Source organism: Saimiri boliviensis, chromosome X (assembly GCF_048565385.1).
Source record: "Saimiri boliviensis isolate mSaiBol1 chromosome X, mSaiBol1.pri, whole genome shotgun sequence".
Taxonomy (NCBI): Eukaryota; Metazoa; Chordata; class Mammalia; order Primates; family Cebidae; genus Saimiri; species Saimiri boliviensis.
Window position 1 is genome coordinate 48,605,207 of NC_133470.1, and position 12,645 is coordinate 48,617,851.

Consider the following 12,645-nt stretch of genomic DNA (forward strand, 5'->3'; position numbering starts at 1 on the left):
AAACGCCTTATTTTTACAGCCTCAACGTAGGAGGCCCGGGTTAACTAAGAGATGTGCGGGGTGCCTCTCTGGGAACTCTCCCCGGCCCACTAGGAATCCCTGTCTTAAACCTGGAGTGATTCTGAACAGCGGGGGTGGGGGTGGATCTCTGACTCCAGGTCACCTGTGGGCCTCACACCACGAGAGGACCTCCTGGCCCAACATCTTTTTCTGATATGCACCGCATCCACAACGGTCCCAGCCACCCCCTCTCCCCACCTCGAGCTGCCCTCCGCCCCAGACTTCCCCGCCTCGCCGCCGGCGAAAACCAGCCCCTGGGCTTACCGCGGGTGGGCGGATCTTGCAAATGCCCGACTTCTCTGCGATGGGCCTGATCTTGGCGATGTAGCCAAGAGGGTCTCGGAACTCGGCCCAGCTAGGCTCGAACACCGGGCACTCCGGGGGCGGTAGAAAATCGTCGGACCCCGGATCCATGGTGGGCCCGAGGGCTGGGCCAGGGATCAGAAGGGCTTGGATCGCCCTTAAGGACTCATGGCGCCGCCGCTATTTGAAACCGAGGCAATGCTCGGAGGCTAGGCCCTAAGCGGGGCAGCCGCCGCCCGCCGAGGGCCTAGGGGGGCGTGTAGCTGTCGTGCTCTGAGAGTCTCAGGCTGATGCTACTGCTACCACCTCTTCGTTCTGCTCCGTTTCTTCCAAACTGCGCCGTTGCCTCCCCACTACCGCAGCCTTCGCTACCAGTTACATCCCAAACGCCGCGGCCTTCATCGCCGCCGCCGCCATCTTGGTTTGTCAGCGTCTCCCCCCCTCCCCACACCACAACAAACCGGATCCTTCCGCGGGGTGTCCTTCCGAGCCTTGTATGCCTTGCGTCACACCAGGCCCTAGGAAACCTTCATATAGTGGAGACCGAGCCAAATAGGCTGGTATGGATTTCTATTTGGAAGGGGTTACTCAAAAGTACAACCCCCGACTGAGAGAAAATAGTTCATTGCAACGGCGGAGGAACAAGATTGTAATTAGTCTGCCGGTTCCTCTTTCCGGATGGACCGGCGGTGCACGTTTAAAGGCTAGTGATGCGCATGCGCGTTATGGACAGACCGGAAGAGGAGCTGGTGTCCGTGGGTGGTGGAGCTAAACCGGCACTCCCTTGCAAACCTCAACCTGGTCGCTACGCGAGCCCCGCCCCAGCGTTCTCTGTCTTTGCTCCCTGGTCTTGCCGGTGTGGGCCGCGGAAGGCGGCTTTGGAAGCCTGATAGCAAAGTACCCCTTCTGCTGGCCCACGGAATTGGGGGGAAGATGTACTAGGCTCCAGCTCTAGACACTGACACCTCTCGGGCTTTGAAATAAGGAAGGAAGGCAGCTGCTTACTCCCCGGGGATTATGGACTTTTAGAATCCTGGGTCCCAACTAAATGGAAGAAATCTTTATTTCATCCAAGAAGTAGAGAAATGGGGTTTCCATTCTTACCCCCCAAAAGTCACTGGCAGTCAGCATTTTCGTAACTGCTTTCAACTGTTCTGTATTCACTTTTACCGTGTACACATTTGTGGCATATACTCCTACAAAATAAGCCTGTGTGTGTGTATATTTTAACTATGGATGTTTAGCAATGGCGTATTCAGTGCCTACCGTGTAAAACACCTGTTTGCCCATTTGTGAGCCTGCAGTGTACTTACCAAACATCTGTGTACTTTGATTGTATTTATTGTGTATAGCCCCTGTGCATTTGGTACCCACTCTATGTACATTTGGTCCTATCGTGTGCGTATTCCTTGAGCCGTTTCAGAATAGGTTCACTGCAACTACAGTACTTTGAATAAGTATCAAACCAGTACTTTGTACACATATATCAGAAATCTACTGATGGGAGAATTATCTACGTCATTCATCAGCTGTGGACCTACTGCATATAGTTTGAGCACCTACTGTACACATATTTGAGTACTTGTGTACATGCTGATTAAGTGTTTTTGTTTTCCCCCTTCAGACTATGAATTCCTTAGGGCAGGGACCACGTGGCCTTATACATCCTTAGCACTTCGAATGTTAACCAGTAAAAGAATGTTGAGTAAACAAAAGAAATGAATAAATTACCTTAGGATATATTGACTGAAAAATCTGCATACTTTTTGCAAACATTTCCTGTTTAACATATTAAACGTCCACTATAAGCTTGAGGTGGGTAGGGAGTGTCATTCCTTCAAGCAGTTGACTGTTCTTAATCAGATACTGTGCCAATTAGGTCCATCCTGCCTACTTCAAGACTGAGCTAAGGACATCCTAGCTGAGGGAACAGGGCACACAGGTAAGAGCTTACACCCTGGGCTCAAAGAGTCATGCCTTGCAGTCCCACCAGCTCTGCCACTTTCTAGTTTATAACCTTGAACAAGTCCCAACTTCTATAACAGAAATAGAGATAATACACATCTTGCAGAATTGTTATACAGTACTTGGCACATAGCCGGCCCTTAGTATCTGGTAGCTGTTATTTTTATTTCTGAGAGTCAACAACCAATATGCCAAAACTCATTAAGAATCTCCTGGCCGGACGCGGTGGCTCAAGCCTGTAATCCCAGCACTTTGGGAGGCCGAGGCGGGTGGATCACGAGGTCAAGAGATCGAGACCATCCTGGTCAACATGGTGAAACCCCGTCTCTACTAAAAATACAAAAAATTAGCTGGGCGTGGTGGCACATGCCTGTAATCCCAGCTACTCAGGAGGCTGAGGCAGGAGAATTGCCTGAACCCAGGAGGCGGAGGTTGCGGTGAGCCGAGATCGTGCCATTGCACTCCAGCCTGGGTAACGAGAGCAAAACTCCGTCTCAAAAAAAAAAAAAAAAAGAATCTCCTTTGTGTCACACATTGTGTAGTGTTTTTGTATTTTTTATCACCTGAATCCTTATATTACCTTAAATGTTCAAGATCTTTATCCCCACTTGGTTTATGTGGAGACTTGTCCCAAGTAACACAGATATTAAGTGATATCTTTCTAGCTTTCTAGGTGCCAGGGGAAACCTCGACCCCTCTCCACCAGAAACACAGGTGAATGATCCAACTGAAGAGCTGTCTGGACAGGAAGCAGGAAAGCTAGGCAAAGTGATGCTAATATCATAGCCTCTCACACGGATAAGCATCTAATTCCCTACCCGGCTGGTTCATACCAATTATTTCCCTTAATCTTTGCAACAGTCTTCAGAAAGATGTAGGTGAATTTACCCAGTCTGTAGATGAGGAACCAAGTTCTAGAAAGATTAAACAACTTGCCCAATGTTACACAGGAAGTTGCTGACTCTGGTCAAATGCTCTTCCTGTCGTTTGCCCTCACCAGGAATAGAGGAGGTGGGGGAAGAGGAGGTTGCTGGGGTGGGAGGTAGGGTGGCAGGGCAGGGCTCAGTCATTGGAAATACGGGGCATGCAGGACCTGGATGTTGTACTGCCCATTGGTCAGCACCCCCAGGCCTTCAAAGCTGTGACTGTGGTGGTCGGGGGGTGGGGGGTGGGGGTGGGGGTGGGGGTTGAAAAAGCAGATAAAAAGGAGGCAGAGGCCTGGCCAGAGAAGGGTGAGGAGAACCTAGAAGGTGGGAGAATACGGTAGATTCTAGACTGAAGGAAGTTCAGCCTTCCCAGCTGGAGGCAGTTCAGGGATGGACAAAGAGCAGGAATCAGGAATCAGGAAGCCAGATTTTGGGTATCAGCTCCGCACAGGCTTCCTACAGCCGTCTTTGAGGTCTTTAGCCCAGACACACCCCCTGTCCTGGAAGATCAAATAGAAATTACATAGTCTTTGAAGCCAGTGAGATAGAATTTATTCGTTTACAAGTATTTATTAAGTTTCTACTATGCACCAGACAATTTTCTGGGCACTGAGACTATAATGGTGACCAAGACAGATGCAGTCTCTATTTTCCTGGAGCTGACATGTACCCACTGAGATCTGCTAAGTACCTCACCTCCCTGAGCCTTAATTTTCTCTTTTATACAATGAAGCTAAATAATCCCTTCCTCACAGTGTTGCTAGGAGGATTAGAGATGATGATGACTGCCATTCATCAAGGGCCGGGTGCTATGAAGTAGGTATTGTTATCCCCATCCTACAGGTAAGGAGACTGAAGCTCAGAGAAGTGTAAACTCCCTCAAGTCACATGGCTAGTAAGTGGCAGGGCCAGAACTGAAACCCAGGTCTGTCTGACTGCCATACAATTCTGCTTAGAAATAGTCTCAGATAGTGTTCCCCACGCAGTAAGGCATTCAGAAAACGGATTTCTTTCCCAAGCCATGGGTCTTGCTAGAGACCAACAGGAGTCTGGGCGCTGTGGACTTAAGAATTGGGACACATCGGGGAGCTCATCCTGAGCTGGGGACTGGCTTGGCCTCACCCATTCACCCAGGAGACAACATCCACCTGGGTCTGACATGAAGTTGTTGCAGAGCAGTGACTGGAAGGCTTGTCTGGGCTCGAAACCACGCTCACCCCATTCATGTTTTGTGGATCAACTGGGTGACAGTAACTTTGTGTCTCACTTTTTTTATTTGTAAAATAGAGTCTCTTCCAGTTCTGAAGTAGGTTTGAGCTGTTGGTTCTAATTCCCTAAATAGCTCTAGAATCCATCCCCCTCCCCCTCGCCATCTTCCACTCCTCCTGTGAGCCTTTTACTACGTCTAGCCTGGACTCTTAAAAGAGCCTCCTCAAGGTATCTGTGTGAATTCATGGTCTATTAGACAGAGACAGAGAGAGAAATATAGATGTATAGTAGAGAAATATAGAGGTATAGTATGTGCTTAATATACATAACAATAAAAAGATTTATCTAAAATAATGTTAATTCAAAATGAATTATGATAGTAGTGGATTTTAACTCACTGGTTAAAATAAAAATCCATGACTCCACATTGATATAAGTAAATAAAGTGAGAGAAAATGCAAAGTAGAATTCTAAATTATATAGAAGGAATGATGGAGCTTGAAAATCATAAATGGATATTCAAACTTTCACAAAATAAAAGAGCCAGCTCTTAAAATATTGCTGGAATAATACCTAGTGCCCAAATCTTGGTTTTTAAATGTCATTCTCTACGAAAAAGAAGCAGGGCTCCTTGGGAAAAACAGCTGATTCCGGGGCTGGAGCAGGGAAAGTAAAACATGGGCCTGGAGCATCTCGTGGTGCCAGAAAACAGGGCTCAAAAAAAGATGGCGACATGCCGCAGGACACAGGGGCTTAGAGGGCTTCCTACTGGCCAAATCTGGGGCATTCTGAATATCAAAATAAAGAATGATGTTAATGAGTTATATACATATAACCCATTGAGTAAGACAGACAACCATTAAGTCCATGAGAATATAAATAATGTAAAAGGGAAAGCACTCCGTTATAGTGGAAATCTAACTAAGACATGCCCAGGCTGGGTGTAGTGGTTCATGCCTGTAGTCCCAACACTTTGGGAGGCTGAGGTGGGAGGACTGCTTGAGGTCTGGTGGGAAAGGATCTCAGAGGATGTGATGAAAGGCACATTTTGTGAAGAATGGGTTCTTTTTTTTTTTTTTGAGATGGAGTTTTCGCTCTTGTTGCCCAGGCTGGAGTGCAATGGTGAGATCTCAGCTCACCGCAACCTCCGCCTCCTGAGTTCAAGCAATTCTCCTGCCTCAGCCTCCCGAGTAGCTGGGATTACAGGCACGCGCCACCATGCCCAGCTGATTTTTGCATTTTTTAGTAGAGACAGGGTTTCACCATGTTGACCAAGATGATCTCGGTCCCTTGACATTGTGATCCACCCGCCTCAGCCTCCCAAAGGGCTGAGATATAGGCGTGAGCCACCTGAGCCACCGCGCCTGGCCAAAGGAGGGGTTCTTCAAGCCCATCTTGCAAGGGTTGGGAAAACCTTCATCAGGGATGTTGGGGGGAGTATTGTGGCGGGGAGAAAGGCACAAGTAAAATACTGAGTTTGGAAGGTACACGGAGGCATTTTGGGGGAACAGTAATTGGATGGCCAATGTGTGGGTGAGGAATGAGAGTTAAGACCACAGAGATTAGATGGGCCACCTTGTGGAACACCTCCCATGTCAAGACAAGTGGTTTCTGTAGGTGGCTTACTCTGTGTCTGGCATGAGGTAGGCACTTCACATGCATCTGTTAACAACTGTCCTGAAAAGTTGTTATCCCACCTTATAGGTGGAAGGCCAGGCTCTGAAGGGGTAAGTGACTTGCCAAATGCAGCATAGGCAAGTCACTGAGCCAGGATTTGAGCGCTAAAAGCCAGCCATTGCGGGGAGGAGGGAGGAGCTCCAAGGCCAGGCCAGACCAGCCACATCCAGGGTGAGAGGAGACACCCCAAGAGTGGAAGAAAGCATCCATCCTATGAAAGGAAGACAAGGGAACTAACTTGCCCAGCTCCATCCTGGCTGCTTGGCATCCATTACCCCTTGGAGTCATCATATCTCCATGTGGCAATGACTTATCACTCAGAGAGGGTGAGGTGACTCTCCCAAAATCACTTGCCTAGAAAGTGGAAACCTGGGATGTGAACTGGATCAACTCCAAAACCCACTCTGTCACACAAACTGTATGAAATGAAATAGGAAAACCTCCCTCACACCCACCTCCCCCCAACCAAAGCATCTCGTCCACCCAGGTGCCTGAATTTCTACCATTAGCGCATTGCCTCCCTGGGCTAAGGCCTCGCTCCATGGACTCCACAGTGGGGAAGGGGCACAGAAGTAGGAGGCAGAGGCAGGATGTGAGCACAAGGTCTTTTATGAGGCATCAAATATACATTCTTATATACAAGGAGGAAAAAAAGACAATGCCTGAACCCCAGCTCCTCTCCACACAGCCCCTCCCACTGCCACCCTCCCCCGCCCCCAAGCCCCAGTGGCCCTGGCCCTTCATACAGCCAGGGTCTGTCTGTCTGTCTGTACTGCAGCCCATGGTGGAGAGGGGAGAGGGAGGCAGGAGCTGAGTTAGGAGCTGGATATGCAGGGCAAGAAGATGAGCTGGGGCTTGTAAAAAATATATTTATAATAAATAAACAGGGCTGCAAAAGGGCTGGAGAGACAGCGGAGATTCTGATGGACAGAAGGACTCAGGCATTCTGGCTCCCAGCCCCGGCTCTGATGGCTTCAATCTCTGCCTCAGGAAGGACATCTTGGGCTCATGGTGGCCCTCTGGGAGCCTCTCTCCCCAGGGCTGATGCTGGGTGCCCTGCCCCAGCAAGGTGTGTGTGGGCAATATCTGTAAAGTGCATTGTCTTCAGTTGTAGGTGGGGTAGGTGTAAGGGAATGGGGGGGGCATGCAATATGGGTGAGGGAGGGCAGTGCCCTTCTCATCCCAGACCTGAGCCCCCCCCCCCCCAAAACCTGTCTGGACTTTGATCAGGATAAGAACGTTGCAGGGCAAGGCAAGTTCCTGAAGCCAAAGAGGTCTGGGCTGGGGCCTACTGGAGAAAGGGCATAGACTGGCTCGAGAGAGGAAGCACAGCCCCGCGTGGGGCCAGCACAAGCAGGGTCCCACCCACCAAGTGCATCGACAGTCCGTGTCCTCCAGCAGGCAAAAAGACACATGGAGGTGTGTGGCCAGGCCCTGAGGTCAGAGAGAGGGCCGAGCCAGGTGAGGTTTGGCCACAACTCTACAGAGCGCTCTCCTAGCCCCACACAGCCAGAGGAGCCCCTGGGAAGTCTTCACCCTGACAGCTCCCGACACCTGCCTTCTCTGCCAGCCAGAGCCGACAGTGAGTTCACACAGGCCTGGAGCTCAGGCCACAGAGCTAGACCTCCAGGGAAAAGTGGGGAAGAAGAAAACAGGAGAAAGAGAATGAGTATCTCTGGAAGGCCCTCACCACTCCCCAGCGCTGGAGCGCCCTGAGTCCAGGCTTCTAGTGGCAAGGGTCCTCGAATCTGGAAGGAAACCCCATGGCAACTGCTGGGGGTGAGAGGAGGGGTCCCAAGGCAGGGAGGACATGGGGAGGAGGACGTTGCTATGTGTATATATATTTTTTAAAAAGCCGAGGAAGCAGAGAGGGTACAAGGTCCCTCTCCTGCAGTTTCCCAGACTTTCCTGTTCGCCAGCTCACTCTCTCCATTCATCAGACCACGGTGCTGATCCGGCTTGGCTTGGCCTTGGGGTTTGCACTGGGGGGGTTGGCTGTGCCAGGCGGCCCAGAGGCGTGCAGCGGGCCATGGGGGGAGGTGGGCGGAAGGGGTGAGTGCGGGGTGTGGGGGGAGGGTGGGGGGAGGGGCGGGTAGGAGGGGTGGGGTGGGATGGGTGAGTGCGGTGACAATGGTGACTGGGGGTGGTGGGGGTGGGAGTAGGAGCCCCCTGGTGGCCGGGATCCAGGGCCCCCAGCTGCGCCTGCTGCTGGCATCATCTGTGGGTGGTGGCTGAAGATGAAGTGCTTGGGGCCCTGTTTGTGGGCTGGAGGGTGCTGGGGGGCAGGACTGTACAGGGGCAGTGGGGATGTGGGCTGGTGTAGGGGGTGGCGGCCATGTGGAGCAAACTGAGGGTGTCCTCCAGCCCCCCGTCTGGGAGCCCTGCCTGGCCGGCCCAAGGTATAGTGTTGGGGCCCTGGGACTGGGCCATGGGCGTGGAAGTGGCGATGTGGTCCCACAGGTGGGGCTGAGGCGGGAGGTGGTGGAATGGAGCCCAGCTGGGGCAAGGGTGGGGGCTGCTGGGGAGGTGGGGGAAGAGGGGGCTGCTGGGGTGGGAGGTAGGGTGGCGGGGCAGGTCCCGGTCCTTGGCAATACTGGGCATGCAGGGCCTGGAGCTTAGACTGCCCATCAGGCAGCACCCCCAAGCCACCATGGCTGTGGCCGTGGTGGTGGTGGTGGTGGTGGTGGTGCGTGGAAGAAGCAGATGAAGAGGAGGCAGAGGCCTGGCCTGTTGGCGGTGGTGGCATCTGGAAGGGCCCCTTGCCCCGCTTGCTTCCAAATAGAGAGCCCAGGAAGGAGGAGGAGTTGGAGACGGGCCTCTGGCTCTTGTACTCCTCTGGCGGCGGGGGTGGGGGCGGAGGTGGCATCCTCTGGTGAGGGCGTGGACTGCTAATAACAGACCCCTGGAAGTGGGGAGGGGGAAGTCAGGCCAGGCTAGATGCCCTAAACCCTCAGCCCTAAATTCCACCCCTATCCCTGAGGGCTGGAGCTGGGGAGACAGCGAACCCCAAGTTGTAACAAAAACCAAATCACGGTCCTGTACGCGTATGTGGAGCTCCCCAGCTTGCAAAGCTCGACTGTCACATCCACATCTCAGCTGAGCCTCAGCTGGGAGAGGAGGAATTAGTGGCACCTCCTCCTCATCCCCATTTTGCAGGCGGGGAAAAGGTTAGGCCCGGAGAGGCAGAGTGACTCGCCCAGGGTCAAAGAGCAGGACTTGGAGGTTAAGAGCTTCTCGTGGCCCAACTCCAAGGGCATCCCTACGCGCCGTTGGCCCTGGGGTTGAGAGGGGGCACGGGAGAGTGGAAGACAGACTGAGAGACAGGCAGAATGAGGACAGACAGAGTTGAGGACAGATGGAGAGAGTGGTTGGCTGGGGGGAGGCAACTGCACAGTTCCCAGCGGGGAAGAGTGGGGAGCAACAGGTCCCCTCCTCCTCTGGGGCTCCATGGCCGGGGCAGGGCTCATGCAGAGGACGAGTGGGGCAGGAGCTGGCACTTACTTCGATGGTGCTGTCCAGCGATCCCACGCTGTTACGCCGCCCCCGCTTCCCTGCACCCACAAGCAAGGAGCCCAGCGTCAGAGCAGCAACCCCCCCTCCCTACCCTGCTGGGCTCCAGAGCTGGGCACCAGGCCTGGGCCCCTCCCGGGGACAGACACCCCATTATCCCTTTCCCCCATTGAAGAGGGGGAGGTGGGAGGAGGAGAGGTAGAGAAAGAGGAGAGAGAGGAGGAAAAGATGGAGTAGGAGGAGAGGCAGTATAGGAGAGACAGAAGAGGGAGAAGAGGAGGAGAGGTGGAGCAGCCAGAGAGGGACCAAGACTGTGGCCCCACTTCACACTCCCTGGCCCAAACGCTGGGCTCCCAGTGCTCTGACCTGGCTCCCAGGCCCCCTGTGGCACAGTGCCCAGGGCTCTGGGTGAAGGCAGGGTGCGTGCCTGTGTGGCAGGTGGAGGGAAGGCTGGCAGCCAGTGACAGGAGGCAAAGAGGACACCCGGTTCCATGTCTCCCCAGCCAGGGCAGGGGCCCAGAGGGCTTACCTGCATCAGAGAGGTCTCGCAGGGAACTGCTGAGTGCGCCCCGTTTGAGCCCATCGCCTGCCCCGTAAGTGTCCTCCAGGCTACTGCGGGCCATCGTCCCATTCACTGAGTCCTTGGCCCCTCCGGGTTGTGAGGCGTTAGGCCGCATCATACCTTTCTGCTTCTCCAGCTCCGCTGGGTGGCAGTCAGGAAGACAGGGAGCAAAGGTCAGGAACAGGAGTGAGAGCCCATCTGACTGACCCTAGCCCTCCTTCCGCCTTCCTCCTTCCTCCCTCTGTCCCCGGGCTTCCTGTTTTGCCCCTTGGACGGCTAGCACTTGTCTCCCCCCAGACTGCAGCTCCGTCGCCAAAGCACCCTCAGTGCCCGGCTCCCATCTTGCATCCCTTCCTGCTCAGCCTTCCCTTCGTTCCTCTTGGTGCCTGCTCTCCCTGTTCCCTCTCTCTTCCTTTCACCCTTCTGACTTCTCCCCTCCCATGCCCTCTTGCCGTCAGGTCTCCCAAAGCACCCCTGCCCTTCAAAATAGAGCTTCATGGCAGACGGTTCACAGTAAGGACGGGAAGGCCCTTCTAGCCTATGGCAAAGGGCAATCTTTCCAGAGTTCGCTCAGTTCTCAGATACCTCGCTCCAGAGCAGAAGGGCTCCTGGAAGGGCAGGAGCAGGACACTGACAGGAATCAAATTCTCTATTGTGTGCCAGGCAGTATGCTGGGCGCTACACATACTTGATCGCTCTCAATCCTCACAACAGTTCAGAGGTCAGTATTAGCATCCACATGGTGCAGAGGAAGAAACTGAGAATCCGAGAAGTCTTAGAGCTTGCCCAGGGTCATACAGCTGGAAATGGTGGAGCTGACATTCTGGAAGCAGGTCTGCCTGATCCCAGAGCTTGGGTGCTTCTGGCTTCCTTACAGCCCCACCTCCCCACAGAGCTCATAGAAGCACGTGTCGACTGGCCTCCTCTCATCTTGGGCTGCTAATCCCTCTCTCAGGATTTCCCCAGGGTCTCAAAGGATCTGGTGAACTGAAACTTCTGTCCCTGCCTCGCTGAGGAGGAGAATGGCCCTGGAGCTGTGAAGACCTCACCAAGGAGCTGTCCGCCGCCTCGTCTCTCTCTGTCTGCCTGCCTCTTTCTCCTTAACACCATGTTACTTAACTGTGACTGCTTAGCCTGGAGAAGAGAAAACTTGGAGGGCGTTGGGAGGAATGAGATGTAATCGCTATTTTCCATTATATACAGATATGATCAAAATGACTTGGTGTGGCCCCTGGGGTTTGAGAGGATAGGCCAGCAGGACTCAGCTCAGGACTCGATATGTGGGCAGAGGAGGAGAGAGGATGGAAGAGGCAATACAGATTTTTTGAACCTCTAAGATGTGTTGGGACATTTCGGCTACCTTGTCTCATTTCATCTCCATGACTCTGTGAAGGAGATTTCGTTACCCCAACTTTGTGTAGGAGGGAAACTGGGGCTTGGTGGGTTAGGCAATTTGCTCCAGTTCACCCACATAATGAGTAGCATACCTGGAATCTAAAACCATAGTCCTACCTCCAGTACTCTGATTCTTCTCCCTGATACCTTTCACTAGAAGGAATATTTGGCTCATAATTAGAGTTTGGGATACTAATGGGGCTGGGAGGTAATGAGCCCCTTGTCACTGAAGGTATTCAAGCAGAGGCTGAGGAATTCTTGGAATGAGGATGAGAAGGTGGGACAAGCTAACCCTCAACGCTGAGATTCTCAGAGGATAGGATTCCTGGTTTCTGCAGGGTGCTGTTTCAGGAGAGCGGGGAGGAGACGTGGCTGGGCTACTCACACTCCACACGGTATTTCTCCATCTCCTGCACCTCTGCAATGGACTCGCGCAGGTCGGATGTGAAGCGCAGCCGGTCCTGGAGGCTGGGGGCGTTGAAGATGATGAGGACTTTTCGCTCCCCGCCAGGTACTGCAGACAGCAACTTGATCCCAAACTGGTAATCTGTGGAGAAAGGGGAGACTGGGCACCTCTGTTGGGATTGGGGCAAGGTGGTTCATACATGGTCTTTTTTTTCTGAGACAACATCTCTCTGTCACCCAGGCTGGAGTGCAGTGGCGCCATCATATATCATTGCAGCCTTGAACTCCTGGGCTCAAGTGATCCTTCTACCTCAGCCTCCCAAATAGCTGGGACCATGGGCACACACCATATGTGCAGATAATTTTTTTAAATTTTCAGTAGAGATGGAGTCTCACTACATTGCCCAGGCTGGTCTCAAATTCCTGGGCTCAAGTGATCCTCCTGCCTCGGCCTCCCAAAGTGCTGGGATTACAGGTGTGAGCCACCGCACCCAGCCCATGAAATAATTTTTCTACTATCTAACTCTGATCATGCTTCTTCTCTGCTTGAGCATCTTTAGCAGCTCCCCTTTGCCCAAAGCCCCCAAACCCCTGGTAGCCATGGCCCCCTTACTCCCTGTACTGTAGGATGTA

The 12,645-nt window shown here is 53.0% G+C and overlaps 2 protein-coding genes across 19 annotated transcripts in view; both read right to left on the bottom strand.

Moving 5' to 3' along the window:
- KDM5C (lysine demethylase 5C) overlaps positions 1–830 on the bottom strand; it is a 53,656-nt gene extending 52,826 nt beyond the window's left edge. For 4 of the 10 annotated variants that reach the window (XR_005581179.2, XR_005581180.2, XM_074392066.1 and 1 more), the window contains exon 1: positions 325–828. Coding sequence is in view for 7 of the 10 variants with exons in the window: in XM_074392066.1 (XP_074248167.1) it covers positions 325–474 (150 nt within the window). In the remaining 3 variants the exon portion in view is untranslated. Of the gene's footprint in view, positions 1–324 lie in introns of all 10 variants that reach the window. The other 6 variants (XR_005581181.2, XM_010331580.3, XM_003943717.4 and 3 more) reach the window with 2 other exon arrangements.
- Positions 831–6,731: 5,901 nt separating this feature from the next.
- Positions 6,732–12,645, bottom strand: part of IQSEC2 (IQ motif and Sec7 domain ArfGEF 2) — an 87,888-nt gene continuing 81,974 nt past the window's right edge. For 5 of the 9 annotated variants that reach the window (XM_074392024.1, XM_039475614.2, XM_074392027.1 and 2 more), the window contains 4 exons: positions 11,993–12,154; positions 10,180–10,353; positions 9,642–9,691; positions 6,732–9,042 (listed from right to left, as the gene is read on the bottom strand). In XM_074392024.1, coding sequence (XP_074248125.1) covers positions 8,077–9,042; positions 9,642–9,691; positions 10,180–10,353; positions 11,993–12,154 — 1,352 coding nt within the window. In that variant the 3' untranslated portion in view covers positions 6,732–8,076. The remainder of the gene's footprint in view (positions 9,043–9,641; positions 9,692–10,179; positions 10,354–11,992; positions 12,155–12,645) is intronic. The other 4 variants (XM_010331578.3, XM_074392030.1, XM_074392029.1 and 1 more) reach the window with 1 other exon arrangement.